The sequence below is a fragment of the Grampus griseus genome, assembly GCF_964374135.1.
Source record: "Grampus griseus genome assembly, chromosome: 5".
Lineage (NCBI taxonomy): Eukaryota > Metazoa > Chordata > Mammalia > Artiodactyla > Delphinidae > Grampus > Grampus griseus.
This window is the reverse complement of record NC_138998.1, coordinates 7,137,541-7,156,492: the sequence shown is the minus strand read 5'-3', so window position 1 is coordinate 7,156,492 and position 18,952 is coordinate 7,137,541. Positions and strand designations below refer to the sequence as shown.

The window sequence follows — 18,952 nt, the reverse complement described above, 5'->3', positions numbered from 1 at the left end:
ATTAAAATAATACATGGTAAGGAAAGGTGTCAAATCAGCCCAGTGAATCTGACAATACAGGTAACATCTTATTTCTGAAAAGGAAATGTGGAATCAGGACTGGCCTTGTTCACCATCTCTTTTCAAGGAGAACAGGGCAGAATGACTAAAAGACAACAGAAAGAAGAGGGAAGAGGAAACAATGATCTGAATGGTTTACTGGCTAGACAATCAGTCTTTGGGGAATTCTGGATATATTAACATTCATGTGCCCCAAAAAAAGACTTCTTAATGTTTTTGTAGCTCTTTGCTATTTACAAATTCTTTTTGCTGTTATCATATCATGTGATCCTTACAGCAAGCCATTACTAGATATGATTTTTATTCGTTCCAATTTAAAGATGGAAAAGAACAACTTATTTGAGATCTCAAAAGTAGAACCAGGAGATGTGGGACCCATCCATGAATCTTCTGACTCAAAACCACGGTGCTTCTGCCCCTACCTTGCTGCTTCTCTCATACAATTCTGTGGAATAGGAATGTATGATTCAACTCAGAACAAATTAGCTCATCAGGCCATTAGCAAGCTCTGAGAATCAGGATGTAACACCCTTTAATCCTGGCTCTAACTTTGCCACATGGTACCTCTTGGAAAAGGTTTTTAATTTCTGGTTTCCTTGATTTGTTACTCTATTACATGACATTGGGATGATGCAAATGTCTTCAACCCAAAGATCACATGGGAGCCTTGGGAGCTTGAAGGGACAGTGCTTTAGATGCCCACATGTTACCAACAGGGTACCGGGCTGGTAGTCATCGAAGGCATATGCTACCTTGCAATTACTCAGCGTAATGACTGTAGAAACATTTTCCCATCCCTTTGTTCATTTGGATGTTAATTTCAAAGACATGTTGCAAAAATAGTTTAGGAAACAGTTACCTTGATTAGGCTTTGGCCTTAACTACTCTGTGTCAGTAATACATAGGGTAGAGGTTAAACTACTCAAACACCATTGGTACTAAACAATAGGCTTGAAAATGAATAAATAATATATATAACTAACATCAAGGATAGTTGGTTGTATTATTCTTTAGGCAAACTTCATAGGTTTCAGGGTTATAAATAATATGTCTTTTCCCCCTTACTTGCTAAAAGCACACTTTCCAATTGTTAGAAATTTTCTTCCATTCAAAAGGGTTTTGATAAAACTTTACAAATAGAGAAGCAGGAGGAGAAGGACATATCTTTTCTTCACTCAGGTGATTGTGTCAGGATGTATGCAGAATTTGAATGAAAAACCTTTTAAAATTTAAGTCTAATCTGAGATGTATTGGATTCTCAGTATATTTTAAAATAACTTAAATCATATATTTTAAGTAGCCTATAAAAATGAAATAGTGTGATTTATTTTCTGATTTGTGGAGATAACTATTACATTGCTGACCTTTTTCATCAGCATCACTAATGCTTCGTATAATCAACATAATTCAATAAAAAAATACTTTACTTCTTGAGTTTTCCCCGCCTTCACTCCTAGAGCTGGCTTCTCCCTCAAATAAAGTCAACATTTCATTTCTGTAACATGATAGAAAAAGACTTATTTGGATAAAAATTGAGATATTCTTCCATGGCTTTTGCTTATGTGTTATCGCAGTAAATATTTGAAAAAAAATCGTATTGGAATCCATCATGTCCTATTGTAAGTAGAAGTGCTTGTCAACCTTGAGATTTATACTTATGGACCCCAACTCTCTCTTCTCCGATGCACCAGCCTCAGCTTTGATGAGAGGCCCAACAGGGGTTACTTTCTTCTTCCTTCCTCAGTTTTATGTCATAATCCACCTTTGGAACCTGTTCCTAGAAACCAGAGAATGAGGCAAAGGAGGCAGGTCACGTCAGGGAGTTGAATGGAGCATAGACACGGTGGCAGATGGGCATCAAAGAACCATCTGGAAGGAGTGAAGCAGGCCCTCCCTCACCACAAAATCCTGGCTTTATGAGGTGCCCTGTGGGATGAGTGAGAGTATAAACAGGAAGTAGCAACGTGTGTTGTAAATGCCTACCAGGGAGAGATGCAGGATAGGAGAGGCATTCATATTAAGGGAGCAGAAATATTTGGGCACTGAGGGTCTCCACTAAAGAGCTTGTGCTCCTGATTCCAAGTACTTTAGGAATCCCTGGACATACCACATTAACTTGCCCTTCCTTCAGTGCCGGAAACAAGAAAACACACTGCGACCTGCAAGTAACAGGTATTCAAGAACTTTGAACTGTTCTGTTCATTCAACGTAACTTTCAAATTTAAGTTTCCATTACCTATCTTGTATTTCTCATTAATTGAGGTCAAAGCAAGGTCTGCAAGTATCTGGTCATAGGCCGTCAAATTGCCACACACGCTATTGTTGGGCCTCCCTTTGTCTCACAGCAATAAAGAGAATTGTTCCTCAATTGGGACTGCTTTCAAAGTGAAGTGCTTTTGCAGTTATAAAAACTCCAGCTATTCTTCTGCATTTAATCAGCTGCACAGTGAACATTGCCTTTCTCCTCCCATGACTTGAATAATAACTGTTAAGTAACTGTTTCTTGCTTTGCCCTCTTAACAAGGGCTATCCAGTGCCAGAATAAATCTATGTCCATCAAGGTTATGAGATTTGGGTTCCCAGCTGGAAACTTCACCAACAACCATAATACAAAATGCAAGTAGTCAGCACAACCTGCTTATAGTTTGAAAGACATGTTAACAGCTATTTACCATTGAATTGATCATATAGCGCTAACCTTTTGAGAAAAAAAAAATGGTACCTTTGCTGCTATTAGAAGTATTTCAGGCCCCAAATATTCTTTAGATAATGACTGTCACCTCAAAACTATAAGTATATGGAATGTCCCCATGACAGTAGGAACATAATTGTATCTTTGTGTTTATAATGTATGTAGGCTTATACTTGCAACTTTGGATGTTTCTAGGTGACATTTTAGGTAGCGATCTTTTTATTCTTCATGAACAAAATCTGGATTAGTCACTTATTAACACTGGTGACTACACTCTGCATATTCCTGTCACTTATAACAAAGATCTCTGCCCGATTTTAACATACTTAAAAGTCTACTTTTTGCATCACCAACTTCTAAAAGTCACTTGTAAGATGTATTGACATTGTTGGGAGATTGGGTTATATACACTGATAAGTATAAAATGGATAACTAATAAGAACCTGCTGTATAAAAAAATAAATAAAATTCTAAAATTCAAAAAAAATAAAGATGTATTGACATTGTATGTATAAATAATTCTCCCCATGTGTTTAAGGCTGTGTGTTCCTTATTTCTAATGTTGTGTTTCTCCCTTCTCTCCTTTTTGTCTTTATCCACAGAATGTTTTTGTAGATAAACCAGCATTTCCGGAGTATAAAGTTTCTGATGCAAAAAAGTCCAAATTCATACTTTTGCATTTTAGCACTTTCAAAGCCGGCTGGGACTGGCTTATTCTATTGGCGACGTTTTATGTTGCCGTGACCGTACCTTACAACGTTTGCTTTATTGGCAATGATGACCTATCGACAACTCGGAGCACAACAGTCAGTGACATTGCAGTGGAGATTCTTTTTATTATAGGTAAGAACCCACGGCTGTTTTCCTAGGAGATTTGCATAGGGGAAGTAAGTGTGTTCCAGATTTTTCTGACATGAATTTGAACTAAGATCCATCTGCATGGGCATGACTCAGCCTCTTATGCAAATTTTGGAGAAGCACATATTTGGATTTCTGAAAATTGCCTCTTCCAGCTTTCTTACTGTTCTTTTGTTCAAACAGATCTAAACTGATGTTTTTTGTTTCTATCCTTATTTCGTCAAAAGTGGGTTGAAAAAGACAATGGCTGTTTTGTTTGTACTCTCAACTTCTATTATGATCTTACCTGTACAGGGTCAGAGATGAGGGTTGGCAAGAACCTATCAGTGGTGTTCTGATAATGGTCCCGTCTTGGGCATGTTTCTTCATGCCCGTCGTGCTTTTCCGGCGGTTGACGGTGGTTGCCATAGGTGGCCTAGTTGCAGAAGCAACGGATTACATAAACCTTCTAGTCAATCAGGAGAAACCCTGAGTATCTGATTTTAATGAAAGGAGAGGCCCCAAGGGATGTTTGCTAAGAATATTTATCTCTAGAATATTTGGAATCTCAGTTGAAGCTGCATCTGCTCCATGCTTGTAAGTCTTCTATTTTCCTGTCTCTTAAAGCATCATCTTGTTTAGATCAAAGCCGAGCTCTTGCTTGCTCATTCTAGTTCTCCATGAAGGCGCAGACTGACCCCCATGTGGAGTTCCTGACCACCATTAGCAATCTAATTCCTGCGTCTTTACCTGGTCATGGCGATGTAGGGTAACATCCTTTTCGTAAAGATGAGAGAATGTTTGGAAAATGTTTTCAAGCAGTAGGTGAACAAGGGAATGAAAAAATGGACCCTAAAAGGTCAAAGAAAAGGAAATAAATAAGTGAGGCAGATCAAAAGATTGTTTCAATGGCAGTGGTACTTTTTTCTCTGTGGAGCTGGTACAACTTTGGATTCTCCAACTGAAATTCTCACGTGTTTGCTCTGGAAGAGTTTTTATGTTCTTGATGTGACTTTGGCATCACTGTTAACATTGCACTTCCTGGACACACGCCTCAGACCTATGCTAGGACCCCAACTCCCACCCCAAAGGTGATGGCTGTAGTATGTTTAGGCCACTAGATGGCAATGTTATCTAGTTAGGTAGCTTGGTAAGGCTGCAAACTCAAGGAAATTTATCTTTAACCTTTTTTTTAACTTAAACTATTCTTTATTGGAAAAGTATAACCATAAGGGATATTAAATCACAGTTAAATGGCAAGTAACAACATTCCAGTTTGAAAAAGAATTTAAAATGAAAACTGTACAAGAGGCCTTTCAAGATGGCAGTGTAGGAAAAGCCTGAACTCACCTCCTCCCGTGGAAACAGCAAATACACAGCTGTATATGGAACAGTTTCCTCTGAAAAATACCTGAAAACTAGCTGAACAGATCCTTCACAACAAAGGATAAAAGGACCACGTGAAGAAGGTAGGAGAGGCAAAGATTCGGTCTCACCAAAAACTCCACTACTTGTGTGGCAACCCACGACTGGAAGGATCTCACACGTATGAAACTTCTTCCTGAGGAGTGAGGGGGTTCATGCCCAACATCAGGACCCCAACCCTTGAGACCTGCACCTGAGAGACAAGCCCTTCAAACATCTGACTTTGAAAGCCAATGGGGCTTACATCCAGAAGTATCCAAGGGCTGTAGGGAACAGAGATTCCACTCTTAAAGGCCTCACTCACAGACTTACTCACCCTGGGACCAAGTGTGCAAGCAGCAGTTTGAAAAGTGCCTAGACCATATGTGAAGGAGATGTGTTAGCTAATATTAACATGTCTGCTGGAGGGGCAGAAGCTGGTGGGGGCTCTCTCCAGAGACTGAGGGGCTAGTGGGTGCCAGTTTTGTGCTCCTTCTATGTAGCTAGTGTTGATGGGCATACCCCACCCCACTAAAGCTACTGGTGCCTACTCCTTGATAGCCTGGCTCTGGTGGCCAGGGAAACTTGTGTTTCTGGGCCCCATGGGACTGAAACAACCAGAGAGACAGTTCTCGGCAGGCCGTCACCCCTAGGGCATAGCACAGACAGCACACTGAACACGCTCCAGATCTTCCTGTGAAGAAAGGTCTATTTTCTTGTCCTAGAGCTTCAGCCTGAAGGGCAGGCTTCAGGTTTACTACACATCTAGGGACTAAGAAGGTGCCCTCAGGGAACACAAGCTGGGGATGCCTTCTCTGTGCTCTTCCTTGGCCATACTACAGCTCAAAGAGCTTATAGACTCACCTGGAACCCTGATTTTTGCAATTGTCACCAGGGGGACACCTCCAAATTGCCTGGTCTACAGGCCAGTAGGGTTTACAACTGAAGTCTCAGAGGACTGTATATATTTGCATACTTTAAAAGCTGCTGCCTGAGGATCTGACTTCCAATCAACCTGAACCTAGGTACTGACTGAGATCCTCCCTTTGGAACATTGACAGCTATTGGCACACCCTCAACAACTGGGGTCTATCAAGAGCCAATCAGGCTGCTTAGACAATCACAAAGGTTCGAGAGACAACCAAGAGCCAGGGCAAGGTTGAACAACAAGGTTCATCTCCTACAAAGGCCTCTCCTTCAGGACTGAAAGGAGAATGCATAGAAACAAACACAGAGAGTCAGGCAAAATGAGGAAACAGGAATATGTTCCAAACGAAAGAACAAGATAAAAACCGAGGAAAAAAAAAAAAACCTTAGTGAAGTAGAAATAGTAATCAACTAGGTCAAGAGTTCAAAAGAATGGTCATGAAGATCCTCACCAAACTCAGAAAAGAATGGATAAACATAGTGAGAACTTTAACAGAGATAGAAAATGTAAGAAGGCACATGACTGAAGAATATAATAGTTGAACTGGAAAATACACTAGAGGGATTCAACAGCAGACTAATTGAAGCAGGAGAAAGAATCAGTGATCTGGAAGACAGGGTAGTGGAACTCACCCAAAGAGAAGAGCAAAAAAGAAAAAAAAAGAATTGCAGCACTAGCACTATTTACAATAGGCAGGACATGGAAGCAATCTAAATGTCCATCAACAGGTGAACAGATAAAGAAGATGTGGTACATATATACAATGGAATATTACTCAGCCATAAAAAGGAATGAAATTGGGTCATTTGTAGAGATGTGGATGGACCTAGAGTCTGTCATACAGAATGATGTAAGTCAGAAAGTAAAACAAATATCATATATTAGCACATATATGTGGAATCTAGAAAAATGGTACAGATGAACCTATTTGCAGGGCAGGAGTAGAGATGCAGACATAGAAAACGAACATGTGGACATGGGGGGAAGGGGAGTGGGACGAATTGGGAGATTAGGATTGGCATATACACACTACCATGTGTAAAATTGATAGCTAGTAGAAACTTGCTGTATAGCCCAGGGAGCTCAGCTCGGTGCTCTGTGATGACCTAGATGGGTGGGATGGGGGGGTTGGGCAGGGAGGTCCAAGAGGGAGGGGATATAGGTATACATATAGCTGATTCACTTCATTATACAGCAGAAATTAACACAACACTGTAAAGCAACTATACCTAAATAAATAAATAAGTGGAAATAGCTTAAACGATCTGTGGGACAACATCAAGCAAAATAACATTTGCATTATAGAGGGTTCAGAAGGAGAAGAAAAAGAGAAAGGGGCAAAAAACTTATTTGAAGAAATAATGGCGAAAAACTTTATTAACTGGGGAAGGAAACAGACATCCAGATTCAGATCCAGAGAATTCCAAAAAGATGAACCCCAAAAGATCCATACCAAGGCACATTATAATTAAAATGTCAAAAGTTAAAGAGAGAATGTTAAAAGCAGCAAGAGTAAAATGACGTGTGCACATGGTGCACAGCCCCATAAGATTATAAGCAGATTTTTCAGGAGACACTTCACAGGCCAGAGGGGAGTAGCACAATGTATTCAAAATGCTGAAAGGGGAAAACTTACAACCAAGAGTAATCTACCCAGTGAGATTGTCATCCAGAATCAAAGGAAAGAAAAACATTTTCCAGACAAGCACAAGCTAAAGTTCACACCACTAAAATGACTTTATAAGAAATGTTAAAGGGACCTCTAAAGGTACTAATTAGTAACCAAAAAAATGAAAGTAAAAATTTTATCAGTAAAGGTAAATATTTATAGTAAAGGTAGTATTTAGGCATTTATAAAGCTGTTATGAAGGTTAAAAGATAAAAGTAGTAAAAGTAGCTATATGTACAATAAGAAGTACACAAAATAAAAAGATGTAAATTATGACATCAAAAAGAGGAAACATGGAGGGGTAGTAAAAATATAGAGTTTTAGAATGTACTCAAACTTACCTTGCTATCAACTTAAAATAGGCTGTTATTTATATATAGGCTGTCATATGTGAGTATTGTGGTAATCACAAAGCAAAAGCCTGTAGTAGATACCCAATAGATAATGAGAAAGGAATCTAACCATAACAGCAAAGAAAACCACCAAAGCACATGAGAGGAGAGCAAGAGAAGAAGAAAAAAACAGAGAAGAACTACAAAACAGTCAAAAATCAATTAACAAAACAGCAATAAGTACATACCTGTCAATAATTACTTTACATGTTCATGGACTAAATCAAAAGACATAGAGTGGCTGAATGGATAGATAAACAAGACCCATCTACATGCTGCCTATAAGAAACTCACTTTAGATGTAAGAACACACACAGACTGAAAGTGAAGGACTGGAAAAGTTGTTTCACACAAATGGAAACCAAAAGAAAGTTGGGGTATCTATACTCAGATAAAATAGACTTTAAAACAAAGATGGTGGGCTTCCCTGGTAGCACAGTGGTTAAGAATGTGCCTGCCAATGCAGGGGACACAGGTTCACGCCCTGGTCCAGGAGGATCCCACATGCTGCAGAGCAGCTAAGCCCATGCACCACAGCTACTGAAACCTGCACGCCTGGAGCCTGTGCTCCACAACAGGAGAAGCCACTGCAATGAGAAGCCTGCACACCTCAATGAAGAGTGGCCCCCACTTGCCACAACTAGAGAAAAAGTCTGTGCACAGCAACAAAGACCCAACACTGCCAAAAATAAATAATAAATTAAAAAATAAATTAAAAAATATGTATATATAAAATAAAACAAAGATGGTAATAAGAGGCAAAGACAGGTATTACATAATGAGAAAGGGATAAATCCAACAAGACAATATAACATTTTGTAATTATTTATGCACCCAACATAGAAGCACCTAAATATACAAAACAAATATTAACAGACCTAAAGGGAGAAATAGACAGCAATACAATAATACTAGGGAACTTTAATATCTCACGTACATCAATGGTTAGATCATTCAGAAGAAAATCAATAAGGAAGTATTGGCCTTAACACATTAGATCAGAGGCAATGAATACATATATACAGAACATTCCATCCCAAAGTAGCAGAATACACATTCTTCTCAAATGCACATGCAGTATTTTCCAGGAGAGATCATATGTTAGGCCACTTAACAAGTCTCAATAAATTAAAGAAGATTGAAGTCATATGAAGCCTTTTCTTCTGACCACATGGTATGAAACTAGAAATCAATTACAAGAAAAATACTGGGAAAATCTCAAATATGTGGAGATTAAACAAATGCTACTGAACAAGAAAAGGGTCAATGAGGCAATCAAAGGTGAAATTTTAAAATACCTTGAGACAAATAAAAATGAAAATACAACATACCAGAATCTATTGAATGCAACAAAAACAGTTTCAAGAGGGAAGGAAGTTCATAGTGATTCGAGTTTACCTCTAGAAACAGAAGAATCTCAAATAAACAACCTAACTTTACACCCCCAAAAAACTAAAAAAAAACAGACAAAGCCCAATGTTAGAAAAAGGAGGAAAATAATAAACATTAGAGAAGAAATAAATGAAGTAGAGACTAAAAAGACAATGGAAAAGATCAATAAAACTAGGAGCTGGGTCTTTGAAAAGATAAGCAAAATTGACAAACCATTAGCTAGATTCAGTAAAAGAAAAAAAGAAGAGAAACTCAAATAAAACCAGAAATGAAACAGGAGAAGATACAACTGGTACTAAAGAAATACAAAGGGTCGTAAGGGACTACTATGAACAATTATATGCCAAAAAATTGGCTAACCTAGAAGAAATGGGTAAATTTCCAGAAACATACAATCTTCCAAGACTGAATTATGAAGAAATAGAAAACCTGAATAGACAGTTTACTAGTAAGGAGATTGAGTCAGTAATCAAAAATCATCCAACAAACAAAAGTCCAGGACCAAATGGCTTCACTGGTGAATTCTACCAAGCACTCAAAGAAGATTTAATATGTGTTCTTCTCAAACTCTTCCAAAAAACTGAACTCATTCTATGAGGCCAGCATTACCCTGATACCAAAACAGACCAGGGCACCACACACACAAAACAAAGAAAATTATAGACGAATATTCCTTACAAACATAGATGTAAAAATCCTCAACAAAATATCAGCAAAGCAAATTCAACAATACATTATAAGGATCATACACCATGACCAAGTGGGATTTATTTCAGGGATGTAAGAACAATTCAACATCTGAAAAACAATCACCGTGATACACCCCATTAACAAAATGAAGGATAAAAATCATATGATGGTCACAACAGATGCAGAGAGGGCATTGGAAAAAAGCTAATGTTCATTATGATAAAAACTCTTAACAAAGTGGGTATAGAGGGAATGTACCTCAACCTAATAAAGGCCATATATGATAAGCCCATCATAGTATGTTAGCTAAAGCTTTTCCTCTAAGATCAGGAACAAAACAAGAAAACCCGCTATTTTTCAACATAACATTAGAAGTCCTAGCCAGAGCAATTAGGCAAGAAAAGGCAATAAAAGTCATGCAAATTGGAAATGAAGATGTAAAACTTTCATTATTTGCACATGACATAATTTTATATATAGAAAAATCTTAAAGACCCCACCAAAAAACTATTAGAACTAATAATTTGGGAAGGTTGTGGGGTACAAAATCAATTTACAAAAATCTGTTGCATTTTTATACACAAACAGTGAACTACCAGAGAAATTAAGAAAACAATTCTACTTACAATTGCATAAAAAAGAATAAAATACCATGGAATAAATTTAACCAAGGAGGTAAAAGACCTGTACACTGAAATCTATGAGACGTTGATGTAAGAAATTGAAGACACAAATAAATCAAAAGATATTCTATGCTCAAGGATCAGAAGACTTAATATTGTTTAAATGTCCGTATTGCCCAATCAATCTACAGAATTAATACAACCCCTATCAAAATTCCAATGGCATTTTTCACAGAAAAGAATGTACAATCCTAAAATGTGTACAGAACCACAAAAACCCTGAATAGCTAAAGCAATCTTGAGTAAAAAGAACAAAGCTAGAGATATAATGTGCCCAGATTTCAAACTATATTACAAAGCCATGGTAATCAAAACAGTATAAAACATTATAAAACACACATAGATCAATAAGACAGACACATAGATCAATGGAACAGAATAGAGAGCCCAGAAATAAACTCACACATATATGATCAATTAATTTTCAATAAAGAGGGCAAGAATATTCAATGCACAAAGGACAGTCTCTTCAATAAATGGTGTTAGGAAAACTTGACAACCACATGCAAAAGAATGGAAATAGACTACTATCTTATACCATGTACAAAAATTAACTCAAATTGATTAAAGAGTTGAATGTAAGACCTGAAACCATAAAACTCTTAGAAGAAAACATGGGCAATGAACTCCTTGACATCAGTCTTGATAAAGATTTTTTGGATCAGACACCAAAGTCGAGGGCAACAAAAGCAAGAGTAAACAAGTAGGACTACATCAAACCAAAAAACTTCTGCACAGTGAAGGAAACCATCAAAAAAAATAAAAGGGTGACCTAATGAATGGGAGAAGATATTTGCAAATCATATATCGATAGGAGGTTAATATCCAAAATATATGGAGAACCCATACAACTCAATAATAGAAAAACAAGCAATCTGATTAAAAATTGAGCAGAGGATATGAAGACATTTTCCATCACTAATCATCAGGGAAATGCAAATCAAAACCACACTTGTTAGGATGGTTATTATCAAAAAGACAAGAAATAACAAGTGTTAGTGAGGATGTGGAGAAAAGGGAACCTCATTCACTGTTGGTGGAAATGTAAATTGGTGCAGCCACTATGGAAAACAGTATGGAGCTTCTTCAAAAAATTAGAAATAGAACTACTATAAATGCCAGCAATTCCACTTCTTTGGTACTTATCTGAAGAAATCGAAAAGACTAATTCAAAAAGATATGCGTACCTCTATGTTCGTTGCAGCGTTATTTACAATATCCAAGATACAGAAACAACCTAAGTTTCCATGGATGGATGAATGGATGAAAAAAGTTGCTTGTGTATACAGTCAACCCTCCATATCTGTGGGCTCCACATCTGCAAATTCACCCAACTGTGGATCGAAAACACACAAGAAAAAAAGTTTTTAGAACTTTCCATGAAGCAGAATTTGAATTTGTCACACACCAGCAACCGTTTACATCACATTTACATTGTACTTACAAATATTTACACAGCATTTACCTTATATTAGGTATTGTAAGTAATCTAGAGATGATTTAAAGTATATGTGAGGATGTGTGTAGGCTATATGCAAATACTATGCCATTTTATATGAGACTTGAGCACCCGCAGATTTTGGTATCCTTGGGGACCCTGGAACCAATCCCCTACTGTTTATACAGTGGAATACTACTCAGCCATGAAAAATGAGATATTGCTATTTGCAAAAACATGGCTGGATCTTGAGGGTATTGCACTATGGAAAACCAAACCAATAGATAGAAAACAGATCAGTAGTTGCCATAGAGGAAGGGAGTATTGGGAGGTGGGCACAATGTGTGAAGGGGTCAAGAGTTACAAACTTTCAGTTATAAAATTAAAAGGTCATGGGGATCTAATATACAGCATGGTGAGTACAGTCAATAACACTGTACTGCATATTTGAAAGGTGCTAAGAGAGTAGATCTTAGAAGTTCTTATCACAAGGAAAAATCAGGTAGTGACAGATGGTAACTAGATTTTTTGTGGTGATCATTTCACAGTATATACAAATATCAAATCATTATGTTGTATACCTGAAACGAATATAATGTTATATGTCAATTATACCTCAATTAACAAAGAAGAAAGGGAAAATTGTAGACAAATGGGGTGTGTCCATATGCCAGTCCATTTTTTTTATTTATTTATTTATTTTGATAAGATTCTTTTTTTTTTTTACAGGGGGTCCTTGGTTATCTGTTTTAAATATAGCAGTGTGTACATGTCAATCCCAAGCTCCCAGGCTATCCCTCCCTCCCACCCTTGCCTCCTGGTAACCATAAGTTCATTCCCTTAAGTCCGTGAGTCTGTTTCTGTTTTATAAATAAGTTCATTTGTATCACTTTTTTTAGATTCCACATGTAAGTGCTATATCATATGATATTTGTCTTTCTCTGTCTGACTTACTTCACTTAGTATGACCATCTCCAGGTCTATCCATTTTGCTGCAAATGGCATTATTTCAATCTTTTTAATGACTGAGTAATATTCCATTGTATATCTATACCACATCTTTTTTATCCATTCATCTGTTGGTGGACACTCAGGTTGCTTCCATGTCTTGGCTATTGTAAACAGTGCTGCAATGAACATTGGGGTGCATGTATCCTTTTTGAACCATGTTTTTCTCTAGATATATGCCCAGGAGTGGGATTGCTAGATCTTATGGTAGCTCTATTTTAGTTTTTTAAGGAACCTTCATGCTGTTCTCCATAGTGGCTGTAACAATTTACATTCTGTTAGTTTTATATCATGTTACTTTGCTAACCTTTGATGCCTTTTGCCACCCACCCAAGACAAACATAAATTAGGACTCTAAAAAGGCTCCTCATGACCTTGTCAAAGTTCTCATGAACTTCAGCAATCACTCAACATACCTAAGCCTGAGTATCTGCTTAACAAGTATTTATTATCATTATTATTTTTTTCAACTTTGTCATAGAGACAAGGTTATATCTTGGAACTTTATTTCCCGCTCTTCCTGGTTCTTAGATATTGGACATTTCTAGAGCTTAGAAGCCATTTCTGGTACTACCTATTCATTGACAGATGATGACTTGTTTATACTCAGGAGAACTCACACCTGTGAGAAAGATATAAGGTGGGTTTTTTTCTTTCTTTTAGGCTGATTTCCCCTGCTAAACTAATAGAGTCTGGCTTGCCCCTCTGAGAGTTGCCCCTAAATCTTCTGCTGTTTTTTCTTATTGCCATTTCTACTGTGCTCCAGGCAGCAAGATGTTTTTCTAGGTAAAAAATACCCATCTCTTACTAGTTTCATGACAGAAGAATGGAAACTCCACTCCTGTTTTCATGCAGTTTAGCTTCTACAAAGATGACTTTATAATTTGGTATTTGGGTTTGCCAATGGTTTAAGTATAACTCCTGCCTGGAATCCCTAGTTAACTGACTTATTTTTATAAGCACTAAAAACTTCTCTGCTCTTTCCTACTGTTTTCCTACTGCTCTTTTTTCTAAATGTAGAGGAGTTTCAACTCCTCTACATTTTATTATAATATGTTTGGAAAAATAATTTAAACTAACCTTTCTCAAAGTATGTTTCCCAGAACTTTTATTCTATGAAATATTTCACAAAGGTGGCCTAAAAATGATCACTGAGAAAGAAATCAAAATATAAGGAATAAAAAATTGTATTGCCTCTAACAATGTATTTTTATGATACTAAGACAGTGTTTTTATACCATTTAAAATTTATTAAATTGGTATGTGCAATAAAACCCATATGCATATTTAACATTGTTTATATTCTATTTATAGAATAGTGTATTCTATTCTCTAAGCTGGCATCTTATAGTCAAATGGTTCAGAATTGTTAAGAAGTAGGTTAACAAGAGGTTTGGGAAGGTTATGTTTTCATATAGCAAAATAAATGATGTTTTTCAAAATATTTTGTTATTTGTACAACGCTATACAAATGAGATTATCTTCTAAGTGGGGAAAAATTAAATGTTCCATGAAAAATAAATACATAGTCAAAATGAAAGTTGGAAGGTACTATATCTCTTTAGGAGATTTATAATGTACTTTAGCATTATAAATCCTCTGAGAAATTCAGTGATAAAGAAATCTGTTTAACTGTGATTAATCCAGCATCTCCTAAAGTTATTTTTACCTCTCAGCGTATTCTTCTCTGACCACTCAGTGACCCTCTTTTGGGAAGACTGACTCAAAAACAGTCTTCCCTGATAGGTTCACCATAAAGAAAGCATCTGAGTGTAATTATGCTTGTCAGAATATAAATACGAATGGTGAGCTTGATCTCTCCTAACTACTCTCTTCCTCTTCAGATAAATTGTTTGTAAGCCACGTTGGTCCTTTAGGATCAATAGGGCACAAGCCTTGGCTGTAAGTTACAAAGTGGTTATAAGATTACTTTTAGTTTGAAAACCATCATGTAAAACTTAGCTGCTGATTCAAAGCCTTACACACTTAAAATGAGAAGTGACCTACTGGTAATGTATCTAATTCAATCTTTCTTACTTTATAGGTGAGAAACTGAGCCCTAGTGCACAAAGCCCCATAACTAATGGATGGCAGACTCAGGTCTCCTGGTCGTTAGATCAGGTTTCTGAAGAGTTTATAATCATGATGCCATTTTCTGAAAAATTCCACTCAACTTGCTTTTCTTTATTAATAGCAATGAAGCATAAAATTAGAGAAAGAATACCAACTTCCTTCTCTTCTTTTCCATGAATGAAGAAATTAATAGTTTGAATCTCTGAAATCTTGGTTGTAAAACGTCCCCATTTCCTAACAACCCAAAGAACCCAATTTTGTGCTGGCAACAGTATGCCCAGGCCCAGGGAATTAATGATGAGTAGAGTCTAAGCCAGGGGGAATTCCCTTCCCCTTAGCTGCTTCAGGAGCAGGGGTGAGTATGTGACTGATTCTGTCCTTTAAGAAATAGGTTGTTTCTGTGGGGCTTCTTGGAAATCACTTTTCCCCTGAATGAAAGAAGAGAGACATGTGAGGGAAAAATATTCGTGTCCCTATTCCTTCATTTCCCCCTGTGATGTGTGAATGGAAGAATATGTTGTGTGTGACTACTGCAGTCATCCTTAATTATTAGGAGAGATATAGGAAAGACACGGATGGCAGAGCAGGAAGCTGAAATTTTGCACCTCTAGACTCTGCCAAGTGATATAATAAAGCTCCTATTATTAGAACCACTGTTAATTGGATATTCTGCTACTGATAACTCTCTCACTTTAAAAATAAAAAATAAATTACAACGCTATTATCCATGACCCCTTGTACTGGACAATTTCAGAAACTCTAAGATATATCTGTTCCAAAGAAATAGAATGCTCTTTCTTCTGACCTGTCATTTCACTGTGAGCCTATCTAGGAGGTGGTTTGCACGTACTTCTTATCTGCTGCTATAACCACAAAGGCTTAGAAGTATAGGCTACTCCATAAATCTATAACTCTGACTGACTTGGTCTCTCTAAGAAGTCCTCAGAAAGCTACAAGGTCAAAAGAAACAAGATATGCAACTGAACTTTCTGTTTACTCTGCATTTACCTTAGTCATAAAAGGACAGTTGACAGTTGTGTGAGATAAAGGGCAATCCTACACTGTGTAGTCCTGTCCAGGTCTGAACATCTAACATCCTCACCCACTATCCACCAGCAAGCCTCCCCAATTATTATGACAATGCCAAACACCCCATGCATATTCAAAAGGCATTTTTTTCTCAATGTTATATATTTAAGGTTATACTCTGTTGATTTAGGTAGTTCCAGTTCATTGGTTCTCAGTGGGGACAGTATCACATGCAGCGACCATTTTAGAAATATGCGGGTTTGACTTTAATTCATTAATCATCACAACCATCATTTGGTATTTATTTAGTGCTTTTAGATCACCATTTACATATTTTCAAATGATTTTACCCCAACTAATGAATAGAATTCCTGTAAACGCAGTGTTTCTTATGAGCATATATCTATATTTTCATCATTTCTGATTATTTTATTTCTTTCTCCTTTTGTCTGCAGTTCTTTGTTAACCAATGCTTCTATTCACCTACATGTCACCAGATTTTGCTATCTCAGACTCTTTATTTCTTCATATCATTTAGTTTTAATTATAACCTTACGACATAATTAAGGCAGATCAATCTGTTTATACATAAGAAGGAAAGGGGGGAAAACAATAAGGAATTTATTCAAGATCTAGCTAATTACTGACCAAGCCTGGACTAAAACCCTTTTGGAAAATGGCAAAAATAGTAGCATTATTGTGAGGATTTAGTGAGGTAATTGTATCAAGAAATCACTCACTGTTTAGTCAGTAGTGATGAGTATTCTCAATAACATCACCAAGCCCATGTATCCTTGGATTGTTTTAATACTATTTTCAGAAAATCAAGACTCTTTAATACATACTGAAAATCCAGCTAATCATGGCAATAAAGTAGACCAGAATATTCCACATCCTTAACTTTCAGGAACACAGGTATCTGGGGAATCATTTACCACTTAAAGGATATGAATCTTTATAGCTCCTCCTACAGACTTGGTTCAGCATCCTTTTAGAAAAACCGAGAGAAGATCTCAAATACTATCGCCTTACATCTACCTAAGTCAAGCATCCTTAATCTGCAGTGCTGTGGTCTGGCATGCATCAAATGCTTCCCAAACAATATTAAAGGCAATTATTCCCGTGTCTTTTTCCATCCAGTCTTTCATCAGCACTTCTAGGAACAAGGAACTGAGCTGATCTGCATTTCAGCCCCTCTTCCTTTTTCCTGCCCAGCTCTGATGAGGCCTGAGACCAAAAGCTGGGCTTCCAGTTATACCGTCGAGAAGGAAGATATTAGCTAAAACCTTAATTCCCAGCTTTAGAGTAACTGACTTGTCTATACAACAACTTTATAATTTTACTGGATCTGTGTTCAGTTTCTAATAGTATTTTTAAATACATGTTTGCTTTGTAAAACTTCACCCCAAATCCCCTGTTTGTTGTGCACAATCTTTATAGATATGCCTTTTTTCCATTTAATGTAGAACCAAGGAATAAGTTTCTTATCCCATTCAACTCCAGTTCATTACTCTCCAGTAGAAACCCAAGCCTCAAAGGAAGTACTTTAATTCTTTCAGCATTCTTGAGTATCTTTTTTATTGTACAAGCAAACCCCAACTTACATTCATTTTCCTGAAAAGTGCAAAGATGTCATTTCCCCCTTTAGGTAAATGCCTTAAAAGTAAAGATATAGACGTTGATACTGGAGGGAAAGACTTTGAAGAATAAATAAAGTTGAAATTTCATGGTGATGATGGAATTACAATAAATTTTACCACTGAATGATTTGGGCATCCTGGTATTTCTGTACTACATATTTAAAAGGTTTGGTTAGTTACCATCCATTTATCTCTTAGCATTTGAGTCCTTCCCTCCCATCCTCTCTCTCTGTCAGTCCCATTCTTCCTGTTAGTCTCATCCTGCCTTTCAAACACAGGGTGGCAACGAAAGTCCACACAGACATACATCCCCATATATGCATACCTGCAGCCCCATAACCCAAAGCCATAAGTATGTTGAGTTATCCCATTTAGCCATTCACGCTTATCTTGGATGGAGTCATAGGGTCTCTAACAGTAACTCAAGATGACATTCATAGCCAGGGCTCAGGTTTGACCTTTGTCCCACGCGGCTATTCGAACCCACTACAAGAGTATTAACAGTGCCTACATTCACAGTTAACATATTTGGAGTATCAGATAAATGAAATGTATTGTACTGAACATTAACCATTGGCTAGAAATGAATCAGTGCCCATTCGACTACTATTTTCTGCTGAATAAATCTAAGCCTGAGGATATAGCAATAATTAAACCAAAAAAAGAAAATTACCCTACCCCTTCAGATTCCCAGAGAAGTACACCATATCCAATGTCTTACCTCACAACTGGAGAGATTTTATATGTCAGAATGCCTTGGGGGGAAAAAGCACACTGAAAAGTAAGGTACTACTTTTTCAATTTCATCACTGTTATTAGGAGTTCCAAAATAAGCTGGCTTAAAAGTATCTACTTAAAAACTAAAATTGCATTTATTTTGCAAATAAACTATATTTCAATTATTGCTTCTTCAAGCTTTTCACATGAAGTGCTTTGATAAATCAACTATTGATATGTGACCATTGTATTTTCCTTAACCATGTGAAACTGCAAAGCAGAGTGCTTTTTCATTTGATT

The 18,952-nt window shown here is 37.0% G+C and overlaps 1 protein-coding gene across 1 annotated transcript in view; it reads left to right on the top strand.

Moving 5' to 3' along the window:
- KCNH8 (potassium voltage-gated channel subfamily H member 8) overlaps positions 1-18,952 on the top strand; it is a gene marked incomplete at both ends in the record, with an annotated part of 386,090 nt that overhangs the window by 214,441 nt on the left and 152,697 nt on the right. The window contains one exon of the mRNA XM_082655515.1: positions 3,355-3,595. Within this exon, the coding sequence (XP_082511641.1) occupies positions 3,355-3,595 (241 nt within the window). The remainder of the gene's footprint in view (positions 1-3,354; positions 3,596-18,952) is intronic.